This window comes from Protomyctophum parallelum, assembly GCF_964188405.1.
Source record: "Protomyctophum parallelum genome assembly, chromosome: 7".
In the NCBI taxonomy this organism is placed as follows: Eukaryota; Metazoa; Chordata; class Actinopteri; order Myctophiformes; family Myctophidae; genus Protomyctophum; species Protomyctophum parallelum.
In genome coordinates this window covers 15,702,250-15,727,184 of record NC_139705.1, presented here as the reverse complement: position 1 = coordinate 15,727,184, position 24,935 = coordinate 15,702,250, and the positions used below count along the sequence as shown (strand labels likewise).

General features: G+C 42.9%; 2 protein-coding genes across 4 annotated transcripts in view; both read left to right on the top strand.

Annotated features, from left to right (window-relative positions):
• The first annotated feature begins 178 nt into the window (after positions 1 to 178).
• Positions 179 to 15,708, top strand: arhgef3l (Rho guanine nucleotide exchange factor (GEF) 3, like). 3 transcript variants are annotated; one of them, XM_083769057.1, is made up of 13 exons: positions 179 to 446; positions 776 to 818; positions 935 to 988; positions 2,328 to 2,384; positions 2,888 to 2,992; positions 4,183 to 4,347; positions 7,447 to 7,509; positions 8,438 to 8,534; positions 8,894 to 8,970; positions 11,181 to 11,438; positions 12,175 to 12,345; positions 13,150 to 13,342; positions 15,354 to 15,708. In XM_083769057.1, exons 1-13 carry the CDS (start codon positions 409 to 411, stop codon positions 15,593 to 15,595), a joined length of 1,563 nt encoding a protein of 520 aa, XP_083625183.1. In that variant the 5' UTR covers positions 179 to 408; the 3' UTR covers positions 15,596 to 15,708. The 3 variants fall into 3 exon arrangements, with proteins under 3 accessions (XP_083625183.1, XP_083625184.1, XP_083625185.1); XM_083769058.1 differs by lacking the exon at positions 935 to 988; XM_083769059.1 differs by lacking the exons at positions 179 to 446; positions 776 to 818; positions 935 to 988 and adding an exon at positions 1,433 to 1,443.
• A 3,897-nt stretch (positions 15,709 to 19,605) lies between these two features.
• usp21 (ubiquitin specific peptidase 21) overlaps positions 19,606 to 24,935 on the top strand; it is a gene marked incomplete at both ends in the record, with an annotated part of 33,435 nt that continues 28,105 nt past the window's right edge. Inside the window, 3 exons of the mRNA XM_083770321.1 lie at positions 19,606 to 19,767; positions 22,142 to 22,198; positions 22,321 to 22,438. Of these exons, the coding sequence (XP_083626447.1) occupies positions 19,606 to 19,767; positions 22,142 to 22,198; positions 22,321 to 22,438 (337 nt within the window). The remainder of the gene's footprint in view (positions 19,768 to 22,141; positions 22,199 to 22,320; positions 22,439 to 24,935) is intronic.

Genomic DNA, 24,935 nt, shown 5'->3' with positions numbered 1-24,935 from the left:
CAACCTTAGCTTATGCAATTATTCAATGGGCTTCTCATTGTGACCGGTTTCCTGTAGTTAAAGGCTACGTTAACAATATTACTTCCACTTCCTCTTGTCTCACACAGAGCAGTTTCTTTTGGTGTGTATACTGTACGTTTCAACCGGCTTGAGCAGAGGTTCAACTCTTTGTGTCCTGTCTGTGAAATGAGCAGAGTGCATACGTGAAGAAACGCAGCCCTTAAAGGATGTGGTTGAATCTGAGAGAACAAGGAAGAGCAAGAGGGCAGAGCGGAACGCACTGAGGGCTCTATGAACAACCATACGTACTATCTACAGGTGACTGCAAAACCGTAGAGGGAAATATATATATATATATTTTTGCCAATTCCATTTTGCTCCGTGTGAATGCATTGATGACCAGAGAAGATGGAGACGGAGGAGGCTGGGAACACATGCACTTCCTGGTATGATGCTGTTGGTCATTTTAGCTTGTATGAATTAAATGCTGCTCTTCATTTGACAGACTAATGCTTATTTTGCTTGGTGATTAAAAATAACAATATGACCCCTTTTTTAAGCTGGTGCATTATACTCTAAGCTGATGTGAAGCAAACGGTGGATTGAAATAATCGCAACATTTTACTGTGCCTGATTTCTTTTATTTTTGTGTCGTCCTGGTGGAATCTTGTCCTTTGTTTTTAGATCTATGACTTAATTGTCAAGAACTTGTCAAATGACAATCGTGCGTTTGACTGTCTTCTGCCCCTCGCTTGTGGTTGCTGTGTTTCATTAGGTCTTCAAGGCCGAGACACTTTGAAAGCCATGACCATGCCAGGGTAAGTCCCTCTGTCTCTGAATTTGTCAATCTCCCTTTTCCTCGCTTAATTCTAGCAAAGCTTTGCCTTTTCTTTCATGTGCTCATCCACTCATCTTCACACACGTCTGTCTGTAGAAGAAGAGAAAGCAGGAGCCAGACCCTACTGACCATATAAACAGAATAACAGAGGTGGGTAATGTTGTTCTGTAGTCTCGCCTTGCCCCTCTGTAGTGCCTCAATCTTCATTTCGCTGTCTCTGTAGCTAATGGTTGCAGTGGTGTAAAAAGTACTTCTCACATTTATTTACTTGAGTAAAGTATCAATACTGCAATATAGAAATACTCCGTTACAACTAAGTCCGAAATTCTAAATGTATACTTTCTGTTTTTTGTAGTAGAAAGTCTTTGAAAATAGACAATCTACAAGCTCAGAATGTGTCTCATTGCGACACATTGTGAGCTTGTAGATCGGCCATTTTAAAATGGCCAAAATGTATATGTAGGGTTGAAGTATTTAATGCGTTTTGTAATAATCAAAATATACAAAGTAACTAGTAACCAAGTAATTGTATTGTAGTAAAAATATAATATTTGCCTCTGAGGTGTAGTGGTGTAGAAGTAAAAGTAGAAGACTGGATGTTTCAAGTAAGTACCCAAGTAAATGTACTTAGTTACTTTTTACACCACTGAACGGAAGTTAGTCAACCTTACCTTTGTTACCACAGTGCCGAGTGCAAAGCTTAGAAGTGCTCTGCAGTGCACCCGCTCATTAACGCTAAAGGTCTCTTCCTTTATTCAAGAACGGAACGACTCAAAGTTATCTTTAGCCTTGGACCAAGACCGTCAGATGTATTTGACCCATTCTGGCATTTTGTGATTCTCTGACAAAGACCCACCAATGTTAGAATTCATTAAAATAAATCTCTTGACAATCTTGCTCCAAGGCTAATGCTTCTTAATAGAACGTTTGCAGTACTCTTCATTCTTCACTCTTCTTCTTGCACAAAACTGTCATCCTTTTGAACCGATAGATTTTACAACTGTTTACAACTTTCGTTGCATCACAGAACTATTTGTTATGGTGAAGTGTCACTCGCCTGGTAAAATACTTCAGCAGCTGATATGGTTAGTGTGGCAAACAGGCAGACATGTTTTATTCTAATACACGTACACACGCTGCACACACCCCATTCTCTTTGAAAGGTTCACACAGGAACTGAGAGCTCTGCACCCTGCAACACTTCCTCTCCTTTCTCCACATCTTTCTGTCCTCTTTCCTGATCATCTGCCATCCTTCTCAAACATGCTATATATGAAATGACATGTTTTTAATTTAGTCTTTAGTCAATATTGATTTAAAAAGCATTCAGACGTTCTATTACAACCAATGCATTTGATGAAAGCCCTTCTTCCACACATACGCACACGCGCACACATGCATGAACACATGTAGTGGAGGGTTATAGAACAGCCGTGTGTGTGTGAAGTGATTCTTGTTAGTGACTGACTGTATTACCATATGTTATCAGGATGAAGAGGAGGATCAAGATGAAGAAATGAATTCAGACATGGTGAAGGACTCTGAGGTGAGACACTGGTATCTAAATATCAGGTCTTAAGGCCCGTGCACCATGCATTCTATTATTATGTAGGTAAAACGAATGAGATTTAAAACGAACACACGCTTCTCTGTGACATCTTGCACACCTTCAGCACTAAAAGCTGCTTCTAAATATGGAGCTCAGTTGTGTCTTACCGGAGAAGCCTGTCCTTAGGAATACGACAAAAACTAAGATCTCCATGAATTCAAGGCTTCATGTGATTGATAGAAAATAAGTCATTTTTGGGGGATAAAGAGGACACAGTTCCCACAGATCTCAGGTCATACTGTAGGACAGGTCATTCATTACAAAGAGCACGTTCAATATAACATTTGAACAGACTGTAAAGACACATATCCTTCGGGACAATAAAGATTATTATTATTATTACCGGTATTCGTATTCATATTCATATGGACCACATGCACCCTCATCACCACACCTAGTCGGTCAGCACACTGACTGTTGTTGAATGTTTGTCTTTCTAGGAGCCCAGCAATAAAAGGGTCAAACCTGTGGTGAAGTCCAACAGCATGACGTTGTCACCCCCAGTGAAGACCCCGGCCCTAAAACGATTTGGACTGTCCATTTCGGTAAAGCAACACGCACACACTTTATAGACCTGAGGCCCATTTAATTTTTTTTTTTAATTAATATGCGTTATATTATAGTATTTCCTTATTTCCTGGACTACATGTCTCAGTAAGACAGCCCTCCCCTATCCACAAGGAGGAGCAGTGGACCAAAGCATTATGGGAATTGTAGTCCAGGAAGGAAGTGAGCCCCATGTTCATGACATCATGGAGCCCATGGACACTCAAGGACTGTGTAAAGAGGACGAGACACGAAGACCGTACGGGCGACGCCATGTTGCTCCATGGAAGGAAAGAACCATGCGCAGTTGAGACCAAGGACTGTCTAAAGAGGACAAGAAGCGAAGACCGCAAGGGCGCCGCCATGTTGATCACATGGTGCTCCATGGAAGGAAAGGAACATGCGCAGTTGTAGACCAAGGAAGCTGAACGTGGAAGTGTTGGCTGCATAAAGCCCACTGCGCATGTTTCTTTCCTTCCATGGAGCACCATGTGATCAACATGGCGGCGCCCTTACGGTCTTCGCTTCTTGTCCTCTTTAGACAGTCCTTGGTTGAGACCAGGAAGTTGTACATGCCCAAATTGTGCATGTACAACTTCCTGGCCTCAACCTAGGTCTCAACTGCGCATGTTTCTTTCCTTCCATGGAGCAACATGGCGTCGCCTGTATGGTCTTCGCGTCTCCTCTTTAGACAGTCCTTGTGGACACTTTGAAATACTAAAATTTCTAAAAACACACATAAAACCCCCCAGGAAAGTGTTTCTTGTCTCCCAAACATCATTCAAATAAGATCTGGTTGCAAAAGGGCTGAAGTGGCCCTTTAAGTTTTCTGGAAAACTTTTATTTTGAACTTGCTATGCTGTATATCGTTGCTGGCGAGTGGAAACCTTGTATGTACAAAACTGTTCTTACCGTTCCATTTTATCCTTTTAAAATATCTATGTCTTTTATCCTTTAAAAGTTTGAGAACCACTGATTTAGAAGGCATTTTTAGAATCTGTTGCACAAGTTCACACACTGAAAAAAGTGCCGCTCTACAAGCTCACAATGCGTCAGTCACACTGAGCTGCCGCACACAACTACAGTGTAAATCAGGCATTCAAGCACATGTATGCACAGTACTTCATGATAATTCCCTGCATGTGTGGCCGGCCCATTTATTTCACTCTTTCTTCTTCCACCATCGCAGCGCTCCTTCAGCGTTCGCACAGATGCACGACCTTTGACCCCGGCTCCGCTGCGCTCTCGCCAGAAGGCCTCGTCGTTTCCACGGAGACGCACCAATGCCAGCCAATGCTGGAGCGACACGGCGGGGAGTCACGACCTCACCGCCAAGGAGATCAAACGCCAGGAGGTACGGAGGACACATTCACAGTGTTGTTCACACACAGCAGGGTGCGCCAAACTAATTGGCTCCATTCACACAGAATAAGTCTTCCTACCATAGACATAACATGGTAGAGGCCTCCTTCGGCTCTCGAGAGTAGGCAAGCTTTCCCGAGATTCCTTGCGAATAAGGCTCTGTTCCATTTAATGTACAGTGGTTCTTAAACCTTTTTAATTTCAAGGACACGCATAACTCTTGAGAGTGTACAAATGGAAGCTAATGGATCCTTACGGGTTGATTTGGTTCCATTTGTACACTCTCAGAGTTGAGTTACACACCCGTATGATGCCTTTTGGAACCCACTCAAGGACACTTTGAGACCCACTGATGTAGCAATGTGTTTCTAGTAGCCGACAGGCACAATAGCAGAACCCTGACTCTGTTTGACCAGAATTGAACAGAGCCTTCATTAGTATCATCGGTGAAGGAAGTAGGGTAAGGGACCCGGAAGTAGGGAGAGTTATTCTGTGTGCATATAGTAGAGCCTATTGATCAACTGAAAATTATAACCATCAGCACTCTGGCGGCGCAGGGCTAAAGTACCTGTTGTGGATTTACAAGCTTGTAAGCTTGTTTGTGGGCTATATATGAATAGCCAATCTATATAAAATGGGGCTTAAATGTTTGAACTGTTCCTCATTCTGCTGGGGACCCCCTGTACCCCTATTTGAGAGCTCATATCTGGGTCTGTATACCAGTAAAGTAAACTCGGTCAAGGCACTGGGTTTAAGGCTGGCCTTCTCAAAGTGGGTGCCTTGATGCAAGTCCAGGGGTGCCTCAAAATACTTTGATAATATTTGGAATTCATCAATGTCACTTCAGTTTAACCACTTAGACCATCTAGACTTAGTAAAATGGACCCACGCTAAACTGTACTTGGTGCGCCGTTGTATACAAGTTATTTTCAGTCTGTCCTAATGGAAACAAATATTCTCTCCTGTTTTCCTCTTGACCTAAATAAGAAGGAAAGATTTGCATATTATGTACGTACTGTTAATATGACCAAAGGTGCAAAAGAAACAATATTCAGTATTGGGTCCGAGAGGCTAAATCTCATCAAATGGTGGTCCATGGCTCAAATGCTGAATAAAATAATGGACCTTGATATGAAAAGCGTTGAAAACCACTGCCGTGCGTGGCTTATTTACAGGGGCTATGAGCACTGATGAGGTTGCTGACCCACTGAACTACATATGGGTGGGCGTGGCCAGCAGCAATGCCCGCTTCTCTCTGAAGCAACTCTGCAGGAAGATTGTGAAAGAGGAAGTGAGCTGGCACTATAGAAGCCTCACTTCCTGTTTGAAGAAAATCAGCTGTGAAAACTCACTGCATGCATGGTTGGAGAGAATGGACTATTTGCAAATGGCCACAATGTATGTGTAGGTCAAGTGGTTAATGTATGTGTAGGTCAAGTGGTTAATGTATATTTTCTAAAAATAATCAAAATCTACAAAGTAACTAGTCGTAACTAAAGTTTTCAAATAAGTATAGTGGCGTTAAAAGTATAATATTTGCCTCTGAGATGTAGTGTAGTAGAAGTAAAAGTACAGAAAATTGGAAATATTCCAGTAAAGTAAACATACCTAAACTAGACTAGACTACTACTAGACCTAAGTGCCGCTTTCGACAAGATAGACCATGCCATACTAATCAATAGGCTTGAGGAATGGGTTGGTATACGGGGGACTGCTTTACAGTGGTTTGCCTCTTACCTGTCCAATAGGACTGTCGCTGTTTCCATTAATGACCATGTGTCATCCTCAGCGCGCTTAAACTGTGGTGTGCCTCAAGGTTCTATTCTAGGCCCTGTTTTATTTTCCCTGTATATGCTACCTCTCTGTGTTTTAATTAGTCGTTTTAACCACATTACTTATCATTGTTATGCTGATGACACACAATTGTATTTTTCTTTTAAAACCTCTCAGCATTCCAATTTATCTATTTTAAAAGAATGTCTTAATTCCATTAAGGACTGGATGTCCCAAAACTTTTTACAGTTGAACCCTGACAAGACTGAGATCCTAGTTGTAGGTCCCGAGAGCACCCACTGTGTAATTCAGCAGTCTTTGGGTATTACAGCAAATTACACTAAGGTATCAAAAAACCTAGGTGTTCTTTTTTATCACAAAATGAATTTCGAAGCCCACGTAAAAAAGGTTGTCCAAACATGTTTTTTCCAGCTGAGAAACATTGCTCAAATTAAAACTTTACCAAGACCTGGAAAAACTTATCCACGCTTTTATTTCGTCTCGCCTGGACTATTGCAACTCTTTGTTTACAACATTGAGTCGCTCCTCTATATACCGCCTCCAACTTGTGCAGAATGCGGCAGCTAGACTGCTAACTAACACACAAAGGAGGTCACACATCACTCCTGTGCTTGCAGCCTTGCATTGGCTTCCTATCGACTCCAGAATTCAATTTAAAATTGTATTAATTACTTATAAATCTCTTCATGGGCTGGGCCCAATTTATTTAAGTGAACTGGTGCACCCCAAGGTGAATTTGAGACAACTTAGGTCTTCAGACAAAGGTCTTCTCATTATCCCCACCACTAAGCTGCGAACCAAAGGAGATCGAGCTTTCGAATTTGTTGCACCTACGCTGTGGAATGATTTACCACTCTGCTTGAGAAACGCTGTGTCTGTTGAGATCTTTAAGAAGCTACTGAAAACGCATTTGTACCGCAAACATTTTGGCTTGCTCCAGTGATTTCTATGTATTATCTACTTATTATGTACTTATCTATTTCTAGGTACTGTCTTTGCTGCTCTGTTTCTTATTTCATTGTTGGTTTATTTTTTCTGATTGAGATGTTCTTGTTTTATTAAGGCGCTCTATAAATAACATTACCTTACCAAATTACCTTACCTAAACATTTTACAAGTACAGTACTTGAGTAAATGAACTTGGGCACTTTACGCGTGTGTGTGTGTGTGTGTGTGTGGTGTGTGTGTGTGTGTGTGTGTGTAATGGTGAACCTGTGTGCATGTGGTTTTGTTGTGGGAATTGTGGATGTGGGAAGTGAAGTGTTCCAGTGTTGACAGTGTGTTTGGTTCCCTGCAGATCATCTATGAGCTAACTCAGGGAGAGAGGCAGTTGATCGAGGACCTCAGCCTGGTAAAGAAGGTACATACATTAATTTACTCATTAATTTGATTTATTTTACTTCTGTCTGTCGCGGAACAAACCCTGCTCAGTGCCCTCATCTGATTTGATTTAGATTTTTTTGTCACAATTAAGACAACACAAAATACATAACAAAGAGGAACGCCATAAATGGGCTTATACAAGGCCTTGACCTACATATCGTTGCCGAAGGGCAGAAACCTCGCATCAAGCATTTGCTGTTTTTGAAGTTGAATCGTGAAAAGTAACAGTCCAGGGCGGTGCTGTAGAGTGCAGTGTAGAGTGGCCGGATGGTAACCGCCAGAGCCAACTAATGATAACCATATTGAGGGGGCAGACACCTGTTCATGCAGCCGGGACTGAGACAAGCTGGAGTTGGAAATACATTGTTTTCAACAAGGGCGGCACAAATAAGATGTGTGCAACATGCCAACTGTTTTAAAGTATTGTATTACTACAAATCAATCTAAAATAAATGTATTTAAAGGTATATTCAGTGATTTCACTCAAAAAACCTTAGGTTTCGTTTTTGGCCTGGGACCCAGCCTTTCGTCCAATCAGGATAGAGTCAAAAACGAAACCTACGGTTTTTTGACCCCCAGGGGTTAACTGGGGACAGGGAGGAACTCCTTATATGGTCAGCACACTCTATAGTAGGGAGGATTATCACAACAAAACAAAAAAATAAGTGATATTTGAATTAAGTGAAATCACTGAATATACCTTTAAGATCATGATGAAGATGTATGAATGTGTGTGTGAAAGGGTTCACAATCTATATAAAGCGCCTTGATAAAGGCACTATATAAATGCACCTTTTAGCATTTATAAAGAAAACTGAAATCTACTGCTGTGTGTGCTGTCATGTGTCATGTTTAATCGTGCGTGTGCGTGTGTGTGTGTGTGTGTGTGTTTTTTTCTTTTTCAGGTGTATTATGAGCCTATGCTAACGCTGGAGCTCCTGACAGAGAGTGAGCTGGGTCATATCTTTGGAACTCTGGACAGTCTCATTCCCCTCCACGAAGGTGCAACTATAACTCTCAGAAACTGTCCAACTCACTCCTTATCAGTGTTGCCAGTCAGGGAATGTTGAACTATCGGAGGTTTAAAATTATCATGTTTTTCAGTCTAGCAAAAATACCAATCTACAAGCACACAACACATGGCATTTTCTTATTGCTTATTTGCACATAAAAATAAAATAAAAGCACAGCAACAGCAAAATAGTTGGTTGTGCAGGTTTAGGTTTAATTAATTAATTAATTAATTGGATTATTATACTGTTATGTTGTGTCTGTACTAGTGTATTTAACATGTTGTATCAACATGTGTTGTTGTGAAGTCAGTGCTGTCTCTTTTCAAAACATTGCCCGTTCATGCACAGACCTCCTGGCTCGCCTGGAGAAGCTGAGAGGATCGGAGAAGACCGTTGGAGAGGTGGGGATCACCCTGCTGAACTGGGTGAGTTTATTATAGTTACAAATATAATATAGTACAAATATCGAAAACTAAAAATTTAATGTTTTTTTTGTTAAAAGCCAAAAGGGGCTTTTACAATAATAATAATAAAACTTTATTTGTATAGCACCTTTCATGACATCAAATGCAGCTCAAAGTGCTTTACAGAACAATGGAGAATAAAATAAAAGCAAAGCATAAAAGAGAAGCAAGGCAGCGACATAAAAAAACAAGCAGTAACAAAAAATATAAGATCACTTAAAGGCAATGTTGTAGAAGTGGGTCTTGAGCTGAGCTTTAAAAATGTCTACAGAGGCTGCCTGACGAAGGTACAGAGGGAGCTTGTTCCATGCCGATGGCCCGTAGAAGCAAAAAGCTGCTTCCCCGTATTTTTTAGTTGCCATTTCTTTAGGCAAAGCGAGCAGGCCAGCAGTGGAAGACCTTAGCGGGCGGTTTGGGACATAATTAGGCAGGCAGTCATGTAGGTAGGAAGGTGCGAGACCATTGAGGGCTTTATAGACAAGTAAAATAATTTTAAAATCAATCCTAAAAACAACCGGAAGCCAGTGCAGTGATGCCAAAACTGGAGTAATATGTTCTCTCATCTTAGTTCTAGTTAAAACTCTGGCTGCTGCATTTTGGACAAGTTGTAATCTGTGTGTGTGTGTGTGGTACAAGGCCTCTACCTACCTACAAAACATTACCCAATCAGCTGGTCATAAAAAAAAATCTACTCTGCATGGATTAAAGTTCACCACGACTGCTATCAGTCATTTGAATTCCATTTAATCTAGCATGACTTCTTCTATGTAAGCATGTTGCACAGCAACAATAGACGATATACAAGTTCTCAATGCGTCACAGACAGATTTATAAAAACAATAATGGAAATGAACAAGACACATTTACAAAACTTTTTATCAAGGTGTAGCTTGCACAACTCCAACCAGTCTCAAACCTTTTGAGTATTCTTACCGGGTGCGCAGTCGTGTAAATAACTCTAGCATGGCATGTAGCATGGTATGCTACAGAGCAGTATGGTTGCTGCTGCAGTGCTCTGTAGCATACCATGCCAACATTTAATAAATTAAGAGTGCCTTAAAACGTGAGTTCCGTGAGTGCAGGTTTTCTCTTTTAGAGATTTTTCTGTAAAGGCATTTACAAAACTAACTACTTATTTTTTACGATTATTTTATCATTATTCTGTTGTGTGCTGCTGCTTTGTCTGAAGGAAGCCAAATCAAAATACTAAAACCAGTTAAAAAAACTAGCAAGTCTGGTCTAAAAACAAATTAAAACTAACTGAATTAGAAAAGAAAATTGTCAAAACAAAATAAAAACTAAACTATAATGACAAATTGCAAACGTATTAATTTATAACCTTGGTCTGGTGTGTGTGAACTGGGTCAGACCAAACGCCATGCGGGAGAGGAAGTACACAACTGAACCTCTTGCCACTTCCTGTGTGTGTGTGTGTGTGTGTGTGTGTGTGTGTGTGTGTGTGTGTGTGTGTGTGTGTGTGTGTGTGTGTGTGTGTGTGTGTGTGTGTGTGTGTGTGTGTGTGTGTGTGTGTGTGTGTGTGTGTGTGTGTGTGTGTGTGTGTGTGTGTGTGTGTGTGTGTGTGTGTGACAAGATACAGATTGTCGGCACAAACAGTTTCATGTAAATTACTTCTGCCTCGCCCAGGCTGGCTGGAGGACGCACCAGCCAGTGAGGCCACAAACATATTCATGTCAAGGACCTCCAATATTTACAAGCGACATCAGCGCTATAAATTTTAGTCGGGTCGGGGACCCATCCTGAACTGATTTAATTCGGCTTTAAAAATGGACTATTACTTGTAACCCATAAAAATGTGTCGGCGACCCAAACATGGGTCCCAATACCACTGTATGGGGAAACAGTCGTCCCACGTTGCAAATACAATGTAAAGATATTTTTAAATATATTTTCGTGAACTGAAATGCAAGCTCACTAACTCGGATTTCGGGAGGTGTAGTTCCAGATTATATAGCATTCGTTTGGAGATTGTGGAATATTTCATATTTGTCTGGCTACGCGAGACTAGGGAAACACTGATCTAAAGACATCCTTGGTGCTCTCTCTCTCTCTCTCTCTCTCTCTCTCTCTCTCTCTCTCTCTCTCTCTCTCTCTCTCTCTCTCTCTCTCTCCCCCCTCTCTCCCTCCCTCTCTCCATCAATAATTGCGTGCAGTTCCCGTGCCTGGAGTCCTACGTCACCTACTGCTGCAACCAGGTGGGGGCCAAGGCCCTGCTGGACCTGAAGAAGCAGGACAAGCGGGTGGAGCGCTTCCTGCGCTTGTGCCAGGAGTCGTCCTTCAGCAGGAAGCTGGACCTGTGGAACTTCCTGGACCTCCCGCGGAGCCGCCTGGTCAAGTACACCCTGCTGCTCAAAGAGATCCAGAAGTGCACGCCCCCGGACCACCCCGACGAGGAGACACTGCCCGATGCCGTGAGTACATACTGGAATATATGCCCCCGGACCACCCCGACGAGGACACACTGCCCGATGCCGTGAGTACATACTGGAATATATGCCCCCGGACCCCCCGACGAGGACACACTGCCCGATGCCGTGAGTACATACTGGAATATATGCCCCCGGACCACCCCGACGAGGACACACTGCCCGATGCCGTGAGTACATACTGGAATATATGCCCCCGGACCACCCCGACGAGGACACACTGCCCGATGCCGTGAGTTGCATACTGGAATATAAGCTCCACCTGTCTCTCGCTCACTCGCGCACACACACACACCAGTGTTGATTTCGTCGACAAAAACTATGACGGAAAATGTTCGTCGACTATCTTTTTTGACTGAATATATTGACAATTGTGTCAACAAATAAAAACTAGACTAAAATGTCAGGGAGGTACTAGTGGAGAAGAGATCCAGTAGATTGTATAAGTAAAAGAAAAGTAATTTTATGTTTGGTTGCGCTCGGGTGTTGCGCTCTGAAAATTGCATCATGAGCTTGTAGATCCGCTATTTTGAAAAGATTTGTATACATTTTATACATTTGAAACCTCCTGCATAATCTGAGTACTGTCGGTACGAGTACATTTTGTCACCAATACTTTTGTACTTTTGTTACTCAAGTAAATGGACTTTCACTGATACGCAGTATCAATACTTCTTAAAAACGCATACTTTCCCCACCACCACTGCTGTGCTGTGTGCAGTTGGACCTGATCCATGACATCGTGTCCGAGGTGGACCGGAAGACGGGTGAGGCTGAGTGCCAGTTCTACAGGAAGGGGCTGTCCTACCTGGAGGAGATCCAGAGACTGCCGGAGATCCACGCGTCTCGATTCATCTACTGCCACGGAGAGCTGAAGAGCAGCAAGGGACAGGTAGGGTTCATCTACTGCCACGGAGAGCTGAAGAGCAGCAAGGGACACGTAGGGCTTTATCTACTGCCACGGAGAGCTGAAGAGCAGCAAGGGACAGGTAGGGCTTTATCTACTGCCACGGAGAGCTGGAGAGATGGAGATTTTTTTCAGCCTAGGATCAACGGCATTCCAAAGAGTAGACCCTCTCTCTACCTTAGTTGAGAAGAGAACTGCCTAAGTATGACAATAAGGTATATGTTAGATTGACGTGTCACATAATTTATATGAATGAAATGAATATCTGAATTTAAAGAAGAATGACAAAAAAAAAAAAAAAAAAAATTGGAAAATGAATGCCATATCAAGCCGTAATAATAATATAATAACAATAATAATAATAATCTTTATTTAAAGGGCACCTTTCAGACACAAGTGTAGTTCAAAGTGCTTTACATACAAAAAAGAACTTAATTAACTTAATTAAGAAAGTAATTTGTTGAGGCCTTGATATGAAAAAGGTTGAACACCACTGCTTTAATGGGCTAATTTCTGTCTCTGAAAGGGGGCAGAAATACAGCTGCTTGTGAATGCACAATTCTAAATTTAGCTTCTTATATATATTTTTGTTGTCTTTGTTTTCTGCTGTACAGTGTGTTCTGCTGCTGCCCAGAGGCAGATTGTTATTACAAAACATACATTAACAACTTCAGCCCTAGATTAATTTGAAAATAGCCAATCTACAAGCTCACAATGTGTCGCAAAGTGACGCAAAGTGACGTAAAACATGTGAGTGACTTTTTTCCCCATCACTGCCCATGAATGCAGCGGCTGCATGTGTTCCTGTTCGAGCTGGCCCTGGTGCTGACCCGGCCGGGCGAGGACAAGGAGGGCGGCCAGGTGTACCAGGTGTACCGGCAGCCTCTGCCCAACGCCCTCCTCAACCTGGAGGACATCCCCGACGGGGAGGCCAGCGGCGGGGGCTCCTTCAGAGGGGCATTCACCGGGGGCAACGATAAAGGTACCTTCAGAGGGGCATTCATAGGGGCAACGATAAAGGTACCTTCAGAGGGGCATTCATAGGGGCAATGATAAAGGTACCTTCAGAGGGGCCTTCACAGGGGGCAATGATAAAGGTTCCTTCAGAGGGGCATTCACCAGGGGCAACGATAAAGGTACCTTCAGAGGGGCCTTCACAGGGGCAACGATAAAGGTTCCTTCAGAGGGGCATTCATAGGGGCAATGATAAAGGTACCTTCAGAGGGGCATTCATAGGGGCAATGATAAAGGTACCTTCAGAGGGGCCTTCACCGGGGGCAATGATAAAGGTACATTCAGAGGGGCATTCATAGGGGCAATGATAAAGGTACCTTCAGAGGGGCATTCATAGGGGCAACGATAAAGGTACATTCAGAGGGGCATTCATAGGGGCAATGATAAAGGTACCTTCAGAGGGGCATTCATAGGGGCAATGATAAAGGTACATTCAGAGGGGCATTCATAGGGGCAACGATAAAGGTACCTTCAGAGGGGCATTCACCGGGGGCAACGATAAAGGTACCTTCAGAGGGGCATTCATAGGGGCAACGATAAAGGTACCTTCAGAGGGGCATTCATAGGGGCAACGATAAAGGTACCTTCAGAGGGGCAACGATAAAGGTACCTTCAGAGGGGCATTCATAGGGGCAATGATAAAGGTACCTTCAGAGGGGCATTCATAGGGGCAATGATAAAGGGGCATTCATAGGGGCATTCACCGGGGGCAACGATAAAGGTACCTTCAGAGGGGCATTCATAGGGGCAACGATAAAGGTACCTTCAGAGGGGCATTCACAGGGGCAACGATAAAGGTACCTTCAGAGGGGCATTCATAGGGGCAATGATAAAGGTACCTTCAGAGGGGCATTCATAGGGGCAATGATAAAGGTACCTTCAGAGGGGCATTCATAGGGGCAATGATAAAGGGGCATTCATAGGGGCATTCACCGGGGGCAACGATAAAGGTACCTTCAGAGGGGCATTCATAGGGGCAACGATAAAGGTACCTTCAGAGGGGCATTCATAGGGGCAACGATAAAGGTACCTTCAGAGGGGCATTCATAGGGGCAATGATAAAGGTACCTTCAGAGGGGCATTCATAGGGGCAATGATAAAGGTACCTTCAGAGGGGCATTCACCGGGGGCAACGATAAAGGTACCTTCAGAGGGGCATTCACCAGGGGCAATGATAAAGGTACCTTCAGAGGGGCATTCACCAGGGGCAACGATAAAGGGGCATTCATAGGGGCAATGATAAAGGTACCTTCAGAGGGGCATTCATAGGGGGCAACGATAAAGGTACCTTCAGAGGGGCATTCATAGGGGCAACGATAAAGGTACCTTCAGAGGGGCATTCATAGGGGCAATGATAAAGGTACCTTCAGAGGGGCATTCATAGGGGCAATGATAAAGGTACCTTCAGAGGGGCATTCATAGGGGCAACGATAAAGGTACCTTCAGAGGGGCATTCATAGGGGGCAACGATAAAGGTACCTTCAGAGGGGCATTCATAGGGGCAATGATAAAGGTCAACGCTCATTATTAGACATCCATTTGTGCTCAAATGAGGGGGGGTTGGTTCTAGACTCTAACAAGCCTTTTAGCTGGAGACCAAAGTAGTGACAATACCTGCAAGCTCGCAATGTGACACGTTGTGAACTTGTAGTTCTGCTATTTTCACTACTTCTTAAACATTTGTTTTGGGATTTATGTAATTTCTTATATTTTTGTTTAAAAAAATGATATCGACAAGAGCTTGTAGGTCGGCTATATTTGAAATGTTTTGGAAAAACATTTTGTCCGTGGCCATATGAATTTGGGGGCCCTCCTTCACACTCCTTGACATCAAAAGGTTTGAGAGCCACTGATCAAAGTTCAAACTAATTATAAAGCAAAAATATATTGGTGCTAACTCATTGGGGACTTTGTATTACAGGGTGAATGTCATCCTTCTATATTTAACTTTCTCTCTCTCCACCTCTCCCTCCCATCAGTCAGGAACTGTTTCCGTGTGAGCAGCAGAGGGCGCTCCAAGGCCCAGTCCCACAGCCTGCAGGCCAACGACTCCTTCAACAAGCAGCAGTGGATCACGTGCCTGCGCCAGGCCATCGTGCAGTCCCGAGACAAGGCCACCTCGACCTCCTCCTCCTCACACCCGGACCCGGCCCTCATCCACATAGCCCACCTCAGCCTCAGCCCCTCGGACTCAGAGATGACAGACCACACCAATCGCTGACTTTGAGACGATTGTTTTTACCCAGCCATTGATTCTCAAGACAACAGTTCGTTTTGAGGACTCCCTTTATGGGGTGTAGCAGTGACAGGGGCCATTTTCCTGTTCTCTCGATCCATTTAACATCTTTTGACCCGAGATCAGATTATAAAAATGTCTTCTACATCCTGACAGTTTTCTGAAAAAGCTATGTTTCTGTCAGTGGTTCTTTGATTTTTCAAAAATAGCAGACCTACAAGCTCATAGCGCGCCACTCGGTGGCGTGCTATGAGCTTGTAGAACCAAAAGGGGTTCCCGAACACCAAAAGGGGTTCCCGCCCAAAATGGATTAACACCTATTATTTTCCCCATAGAGATTTCCCAAAATATGTATATTGTTTATTTTAGAATCAAGCCATCCAGGATCCTGGTGAACCATGGCCATAAAACATTTGATTCTGTGGGGAAATAATAATAATTTATTGATTGGAATAATTTGCTGTATGATATACTACATTTAATAAATACCCTTTATTTAGTGTTAAAAAAATAAAATAAAAATTATCCATGATTCACCAGGACCGTGGATGGCTCGATACTAGGCCTAAAATAATTGATGTAAATATTTTTGGAAATCTCTATGGGAAAAATGAATGGGGTCTGGATCGAAAGAAACAGAAAATGGGTGCTACTGCGGAGCCCTATAGCTCTGAGAGTGTGCAGTTCCGTTTTGTTTCATTTGTTTTGTGCACACAAAGTTACAGACAGAGCTGTGTAAGGGTTCCGTTTGGAGCCCCCTCTAGCAAACCCTGAGGGTTCCCCTCCTGGACTCTACACTTCTTTGAGAACCACTGGTTTTCCACAATAGACTGTGAAGTGGTCATTTGGTACATTGGCCCCAAAATGGACTCAATTCTCTGTTGGTTGTGAATTATTCTTTTTGCATAGACCGTCACAGACACATACACAATCTGTAGAGACTGTGTACAGATTGGAAGCAGTATTAGCTGGATGTGAATCATGTACCTCACAAATTGTATCTATGCATTATTGTTATTTTCTATTGTTTTTTAAATAAACTGACACTTAAGTCAAATCAGAGGCTCTTTGCAAAGGAAGGACTATTAATATTCCAGTGTTAATTTCGTCGACTATGATGAAAAATGTTCGACTACCTTTTTTCCACTGACGAAAACTAAATAAAAACAGAATAAAGAACTAAGCTATGATGACTAAATCTAAGATTAAATACATTGACAATTTTGGCAACAAATAAAAACTAGACTAGACTAAAATGTTAGGGAGGGACTAGTGGAGAAGAGAAGTAATTTTATGCTTGGTTGCGCTCGGGTGAAAATGCTCACAACATGTCGTGCTGCAATGTGTGAGCTAGATTTAGTCGACTAAATGTCATGATATTTAGTCGACTAAAACTTAAACACTTAAGGTGACAATGTTTGTTTTTTTAAACAAACTAAATGCAAAGTTGCTGTCAAAATCAACACTGGCTAAAAATAAGCAGCACAATCTAGAGACAAGATTAGCAGATTATCTCTCTCTCACTCCCTCTCTCTCCCTCCCTCCCTCCCTCTATCTCTCTCCCTCCCTCCCTCGCCCAGGGAGAGCGAGGTAGACTTACAGAGGTAGAGCCACACAGACATCAAGTGAAACCGTAGCCGTCCCCTTATGCAATTTTTAACAGCTCAGCAGGTGATGGGAACAGTTTGGTGGGACACATTGTCCACAGATAAAGTGACCGACTGATCAGGTGAGTGCGGATCTCCCTCTCTCTGTCTCTCTGTTTGAGCTAATGCTATATATACAGTATGCTTTGTTTATGCAGCATTATACACAAATATAACTAGTTTGAAGTATTGTAGGTTGTTTGCTGACATCATGCTTATAGCAGGGCGAAGTATAGCCAGAGCAATGACAGGGTATGAGCAAGTGTTTGTTAAATTGTTGTGTATATTTTGAGATGTTCTTGACATCGTCTTTGTTATATAAGTGACCCTGCCAGTGTCCAGGGTATCCCAGGACAGGTCAGCTGTAGTAGTACATTCTCATTCACAAAGCTTAGTGTAAGTACACTCCGCAGGAATGTCTTTTTGGAATAAGAAGTGCTCTTAAAGGGACATGCCGGCCTTTTGTTGACATTTTTGCCGCTTCACCTCCCATTGTATGAACGAATGGACCATTGTAAAGCGCTTTGAGTGCTTAGACAAGTGCTAAAAGTTGTCTCCTTTGTCAAAATGTGGTGCCTAATTTATCGTTGCTGTCAGTGTCAGGGCAGAAACCTCTTATCTCCACATTCTAACTTTTTGTGTTTTCTTCTTCGTAAATGAATGCCCTACTAGATCATGCTGCAGTGGCACACAAAAGTCCCCGTTTTGAGCTTGTAGATCTGCCGTTTTTGAATTTGAATCCTGAAAAGTAACAGTTTTCCACCCGACACTAGGGAGACGATATGCTTTGTTGTGTGTCTGCGTCGTACACAATAACAGATCTACAACGCTCAACCACGTGTCACGTGAGCTTGTGTACATCCGCCTTGCTTGGGAGCTTGTAGATATGGGTGTTTGGGCACATTTAGTTGACACCTAAACTGTGAAATGTAAGTGAGAACACAAACATCAGAATACAATTGTGTGGTTAAGGTTTGTGTGATTTTGAGGTGTTTATGATATGTTTTAATTTAAAGAGACATCAGACTTCAATAACAATGAGCAGGCCGATTACAGTATATATCTCAATAACGGAAAAAGATAAAAGAAAACCGTTTTCTTCAATTAAATCCTTAAGACAAAGAACCTACATGTCAAAGAATTATGGTTTGTGTCAAACCATAACACACGCTGGCTCTCCAACATGCATGTTTTTTTTTTTTAACAGTTTAACAGTTATATGGCTTGTTTTATTCTGTTGCTTATGTGAAGCGCTTGTTTTAGTAAAGTGCCATACATAATTACATATGAAGATCTTTATTACCGTACTATTTATGATTATTAAATTCACAGAATTGACTGCCAGGATGCATCAAATTAAACTAAGAATGTCCCTTTAACAGTAGACACTTTAATAGTCACGGATTAGGGCTACATCTTTAACTATATTTCCTATGAATTATCCTACTGGCATGAAATGACATATCAAGCAATCAATCAAGCTTTATCTATACAGCTCAATTAAGTGAAGTGAAGCGCAATGTGCTTCACAGGAAAAATATGCTTTTATGATGCTTTTATGTGACGCTGTAGTATGATCAAGTAGGGCGTTAATTTACGAAGAAAAATACACCAAAAGTTAAAACATGGAGATAAAACATAACGACGGCGACATATAATTCAAAAGTGATTCTCCATTTCAGACAGTATAGTCCAGGAGGAGGAGGACGCGGCAGCAGCCAGCATCTCACCGGAGAGCGAGGTGCAAAGAAAACCACCTGGCCTGTTGTGGCTGTTGCTGTCCTTCTACCACCTGACACGGAGTCCAGACTGTGGCAGTCCTTTTACCACCTGACATAGAGTCCATACCACCAGACATAGGGTCCAGACTGTTAGTCCTAGAACTACCTGACATAGGGTCCAGACCACCAGACATAGGGTCCAGACTGTTAGTCCTAGAACTACCTGACACAGAGTCCAGACTGTGGCAGTCCTTTTACCACCTGACATAGAGTCCATACCACCAGACATAGGGTCCAGACTGTTAGTCCTAGAACTACCTGACACAGAGTCCAGACTGTGGCAGTCCTTTTACCACCTGACATAGAGTCCATACCACCAGACATAGGGTCCAGACTGTTAGTCCTAGAACTACCTGACATAGAGTCCAGACTGTTAGTCCTACAACTACCTGACATAGAGTCCAGACTGTTAGTCCTACAACCACCTGACATAGAGTCCAGACTGTTCAGTTCTACTACCTGACATAGGGTCTAGAGTGTGGCAGTCCTACTACCACCTGACATAGGGTCCAGACTGTTAGTCCTACCATCTGACATAGGGTCCGGACCGAGCAGTAACAGAGCCATCATGCCCGGGGCCACCAGTGACGTGAACGTGGACCAGGGCTCGTGCCAGGCCCTGTGTCGGACACTGGTGTCCCAGAACGGCCTCCAGAGGGAGACGGCCGACATCTCCCAGTCCGTCCTCTACACGTCCCTCATGGGCCTGCTGCTGGTTGCCGACAAAGAGGTGTGTGTGTGTGTGTGTGTGTGTGTGTGTGTGTGTGTGTGTGTGTGTGTGTGTGTGTGGTGGGGTGCACCTCACAATCCCCTCTAGAGGTCGACATAGTCCTGAGACAGCTATCTATTTTCATCTCTTTTCTGTCCATTGTTTTTTTTTCCTTTTTGACCTGAGGCTGTTTCTACAAACTCCCTCCAAATCAGTAGTTCTCACGCTTTCCTTCAAGATTTCTCCAAAAAATAAATCAAAAACAGCAGATAAATGAAATCTAAAGTGAATCGTGACAGATGTTTTCCTCGTTTTAATAGGTTAAAACCTTGAGTAATACATGTGATATGACTGTGACACTAATGAACAGTGGTGATAGCGGTACAACCTGCAAGCTTAACTTGCCCAACACTGGTCTTTGTGGTGTATCCTGAGATACTAGTTTAGCGTATACACCCCTCCTGTAGAATGGTATCGCCCGGAGGCGGAGATAGGTTGAGATCAGATTGATACTAGGAACTGATTGACATGTGACAAACAAACTAAGCGTTAATAAAAGCCTACTGATATAACCTCCTCGTAGAGAACCTTTGCTTCCAAGTGTTAGAATACACGACAGTCTTAATTATTTATTTGATGTTTTTCTTTCAGTAATAATTGAGGCTCGAATACCTGCATCATGTATAGTGGAGTAAGCAATAGGTCTATTAAAGTTAATTCATATGATTCAATGTTTTGCAGTGTTGTGTCAGCTACGTAGCTTAACCTGCCCAACACTGCAGATAACAATGAATCATAGCTAATAGGCCTATCAATTAACTTTAATAGACCTATTGCTTACTCGGCTATACGTGCAGGTATTGAAGCCTCAATTCTTACTGGTAAAAAAAACCCCATAAAATAAATAATTAAAACCAGTGTTGCAAGTTAGGGTAAGCTACATGTAGCTGACCAAACATGCTTGCAGGTAGCTGCCAGACTGCTGCTACACTCTGAAGTCTAGCTGGGCTGACAGCCTGACACTTCTCTGTAGTGTAAACTGAAAATGCAACGTGCTTTTTCCTGCTCTCTGTGATCAGAGGCCAGGGATTGGTCAAAATGAGAGTAATGAGATTTTTCTTTAGAAGAATCAATGCGTGATTGGTTAGTTTGGCTTTCTGGCCCGCCCCTACAGCAGAGCAATTAACACAAGACACATGGTCTGTGTTTTTACTGTTGTTACGAAGCGAAAGGAGAGAGACAGTGGCAGATGGATGGAACGTTAAATATGGATCCCAACCCCAATCCCACAAATAAAAAGAGGAAAGGTGGAGCTGAAAGGGAGAGGGGAAAGAACAAAAATGCCCCTGAGGAGGAGGAGGCAAAATGTTATACGGTAAACTAACTGAAAACTGTTCAGAGCCCCAGCCCACACACGCACGTGTGCACGCGACGTTCACAATGGACACCTGAATTGTGTGTGAACTGTGAAGTAATTATAGCGGCTCAACACACATGCATATACTACTGTACACACTTCTTCAACACACGTGTTTAGGCACTTGTCACAGTACTACTAATAGGATGACGATAGAGGTTGGCCTCCTTTAGCTTCGATGGCTATATAACGAGATAAGTAGGCTAAATCTGTCCTAGCATTTCTGCATGTTGTACTGTACACACGCACACGCGCGCACACACGCACGCACGCACACGCTCACACAGGTGATAGGAAGGACAGGCAGCATTACATTGTACAGGAACAGGGGTCAGATGAAAGTGTCAAAAAGTAGTACTGTCTGTACTAGCAGAAAAACAGAAATAGAAGTCAAACATGACAAATTAATTGATTCGTTTTAGAGCAATGAAGTCTTCAACGTTTTCTAGGCCAAGGACCCCTTGTCTTGGCCCTTGGCTGAGCTAGAGAGATGAAGCAGGGACCCTGGCCTGCTGACCACTACATAATTATATTATAACTTTTTTCCATTGATTTCAAGCTCACAACGACTTGGAGCTTGGTGATCAGCTAGCCTATTTTTTGCGATTGTTCCCTTCAGAATAACGACGCTATGGGTTCAAATGGTTAATGTGTAAAAAATGACACCTGTGTGAAGTGAGGGACGTAAAGTCTATGTGATGTAATGGTGATGTAAAACAAACGGTGCAAACACAAATATTAAACGCCATTAACAATTAAAGAGACAATATGACGTAAATGACACATGACGTAAATGTTCCCTTCATTGTCAATGGTGTTTACAAAACAAACATTGAACTAAAGACAAACATTAAACCTGTGTATAGGAGGGGCTAGCCTAGCGCCCCTCAAAAACAAAAAAGACCCCTGTTGTAGAGGTCCAAAGGGTGAAATAAATACATGGGTTCAGTATCTTTCCTGTCTTCTCTACCTTTACAGAAAGAGCAACTCAACTTAGGAAATGGAAGAGTTGGTCTTAGAAATATTGGAAACACGGTAAGTCTTTGGGGTGGCTCAACAAGACATGACCTTTTGGGATGTTCACAAAATAGCGCCGGTTTGGTTGCCTTTTTTTACGTGCATTTAGACTTATGCTCTTTTCCTTGTGCCTGTCTTAGTGTTTCCTGAATGCAGTCGTCCAGTGTTTATCTCACACACAAGGCTTACGAGACTACTGCCTCCTCAAGTCCTACAGGCACGAGAGATACTCCAAAGAGGACGCAAAGCTCATGGAAGGTACGTGCAGTGGTGGAAAGTAATTGCATTGCAGTAAAGTGCATTTACTTAACACTCCGACCACGAAAACTGTATTAATACGGTTTTAATTAGCCATGCGTCCGGTGCTAGACACGTATCAATATTTTTCGATCTCCGATCCGTCATCATCATCGGCATCATAAAAAATAAACAGTAAATGTAGCCCCAATATGTTCCCTCAGTCCCTATGCTCATTCTGTAGCTCATACAAAAGCCAATTACTGACGAAGGGTAGGTGGGATCAATGTGTACTTCTTTCCTCGTAAAAGTAGACATTCAGGGCTTTCATCCGGTGTATAGTATGTATGGGATATTATTTGTGTTCATTTTTCTAACTGCCTTCAACGTCTGACATAAAACAGCCCCTAGCTAGGCAGGTGTTACATAAAGGTAAATATCTCCAGAATGGAAGATGGTAAAATAAAATCAATTTTTAACTTGGAGTGACAGATTAAGCTTTCTTTTGAGGTATGCGGTGTGCTTCTCGCTATAAGAGAACATTTGTTGTCGGCCTTGGAAAAGGTTGGTCGTCCAATGCTATCAGCGTAGCATCAGGGCTAATCAAGCGGATAGGATATCGTAGCACGCTTTGTGTTAAGTACTGTACTTGAGTGGAATGTTGAGGTATTTGTTGAGACCAAAGGTCGCAGTTAACTATGGAATCGAGCATTTCCCGTCAGTTAGTGTGTCGGGACTCGGTAGGGTGGCCACCTGCAAGACCTCAGAAAGGAGGACACTTTTGCGGGGCTCGCTCCCCCGATGTAGTTTTTCATTTCGGCATATTTGGTTTATTTATCTCTGCATTAACTATCCTAAAGTGATTGTGAGAGCACACATTCCACAACAAACAAACCGACCGTCCCACTGGCAGTGTTGCCAGGTTTTGGAAGAGAACCAAGCAACCATGTCTATGAAAACAAGCCCAAAAGAAGCCTGACTAGGCTTAGTAGGCTATTTTATAAAACAAGCCCAAAGTCGCTTATAATTAAGCGGACATGGCAACACTCCGAACGTCTCCTCTCTCTTTTTAAGACAGAGGGAGTGTGGCCGGCTCGCTGCGGAGCTGAGCAGCACTGCGGAGATTTTAATACCCAGATGACGTAAATGACAGTTATGACACAAGCACTGTATATCACAAAAAAACAGACAATGTGTCCGGCCAGAGGTTGAGGTGGGAGGAGGACAGGTGGGTCTAAAACCGGACTGTCCGGCGTGAAACCGGACGTCTGGCCACCCTAGGACTCGGGCACCATACAGGTATATGGTGCCCAGGTCTCGTGACATCATCTGACATTGTCAGGGATGGAGATGTGGAGACCCTGATAGTGACCCATAGTAAATGCGACCTGCTGTCGCAGTTAAGCCCATATATGGAGATCCCTGATGTCATCAAACCCTGTAACCTTAGATCTCCATATACTGTATGGAGCTGGCCTGTTCTGACATTCCACATGTTGATCTGACCTCATCAAACCCTGTACACTCAAGACATGCTCCTTAGATGGACAGTACAGAATTCATTCCATGTTGATCTGACCCTGCCAAAGCGCCAGCGCTCGCCCAGCAGTCTGCCGTCAACGAGGCGGATGCGTGCATGTGTGCTTCTCGCCCTCAGGCGTCTTACCAGTACTTTACTTGAGTATGTTCAATTTCAAATACTTATATACTACTTATAGTGCCTTACAGTAAGCAAGGACAACACATGGTAATACATCAAATATATAGAAATAGTCATCTAGGATCATAAGTAAACTCATGTTTAAATGAGCATTTGTCGTAGACATGCGCAGAGCGAGTTCAGTCAGGGAACCTCAGTGCAGCTGCTGCTGGCCGTTATTAGGCCACCTCAGCATCACGCTCTCATTCACATGATTCACTCAGCAAATCACACACTCACTCCATCTTCATACCGGCTAGGTTTGCATTTCTCCTCCTGCTTCCTTCCTTCCTTGCTTGCTGCTGCTGTATCAGTGCGCTGCTGTATACAATACCTTAAAGGCGCAGTGAAATGAAAAATATGTTTTTCACACTTTTAGACCATATCCGTGGTCATCATATGGGCATACCTAACAATGGATGCCAAAAAAATGTGAAAATTCTCATTTCTGTGTGTTTTTATATCAAAGGTCCATAAAAACGATTGTATTATTTATTTATTAAAACGAAAACGTGCTGCGTGATGACGTGTAGAGATACACATCGATAAAAGCCAATAACAATGAAGCTCACCCGTTTAATTCCCCATATTTGCGCATCCGTTCAACACAGCTGCTACTGATTACAGAATACTATTATTTCCACTCAAGATAACATCCAGACAGTGTATTACTCGGTTTCAACTCAATCATCACACTTAAATATGTATCTGAAAACATTATAGGGTAGAAATAAGCCACATAACAGTAAACTGGTCCAGCTGGCCGACCATCTGATTTATAAACAAACACATACCACGCTGTTGCGCATAGCATAGCTA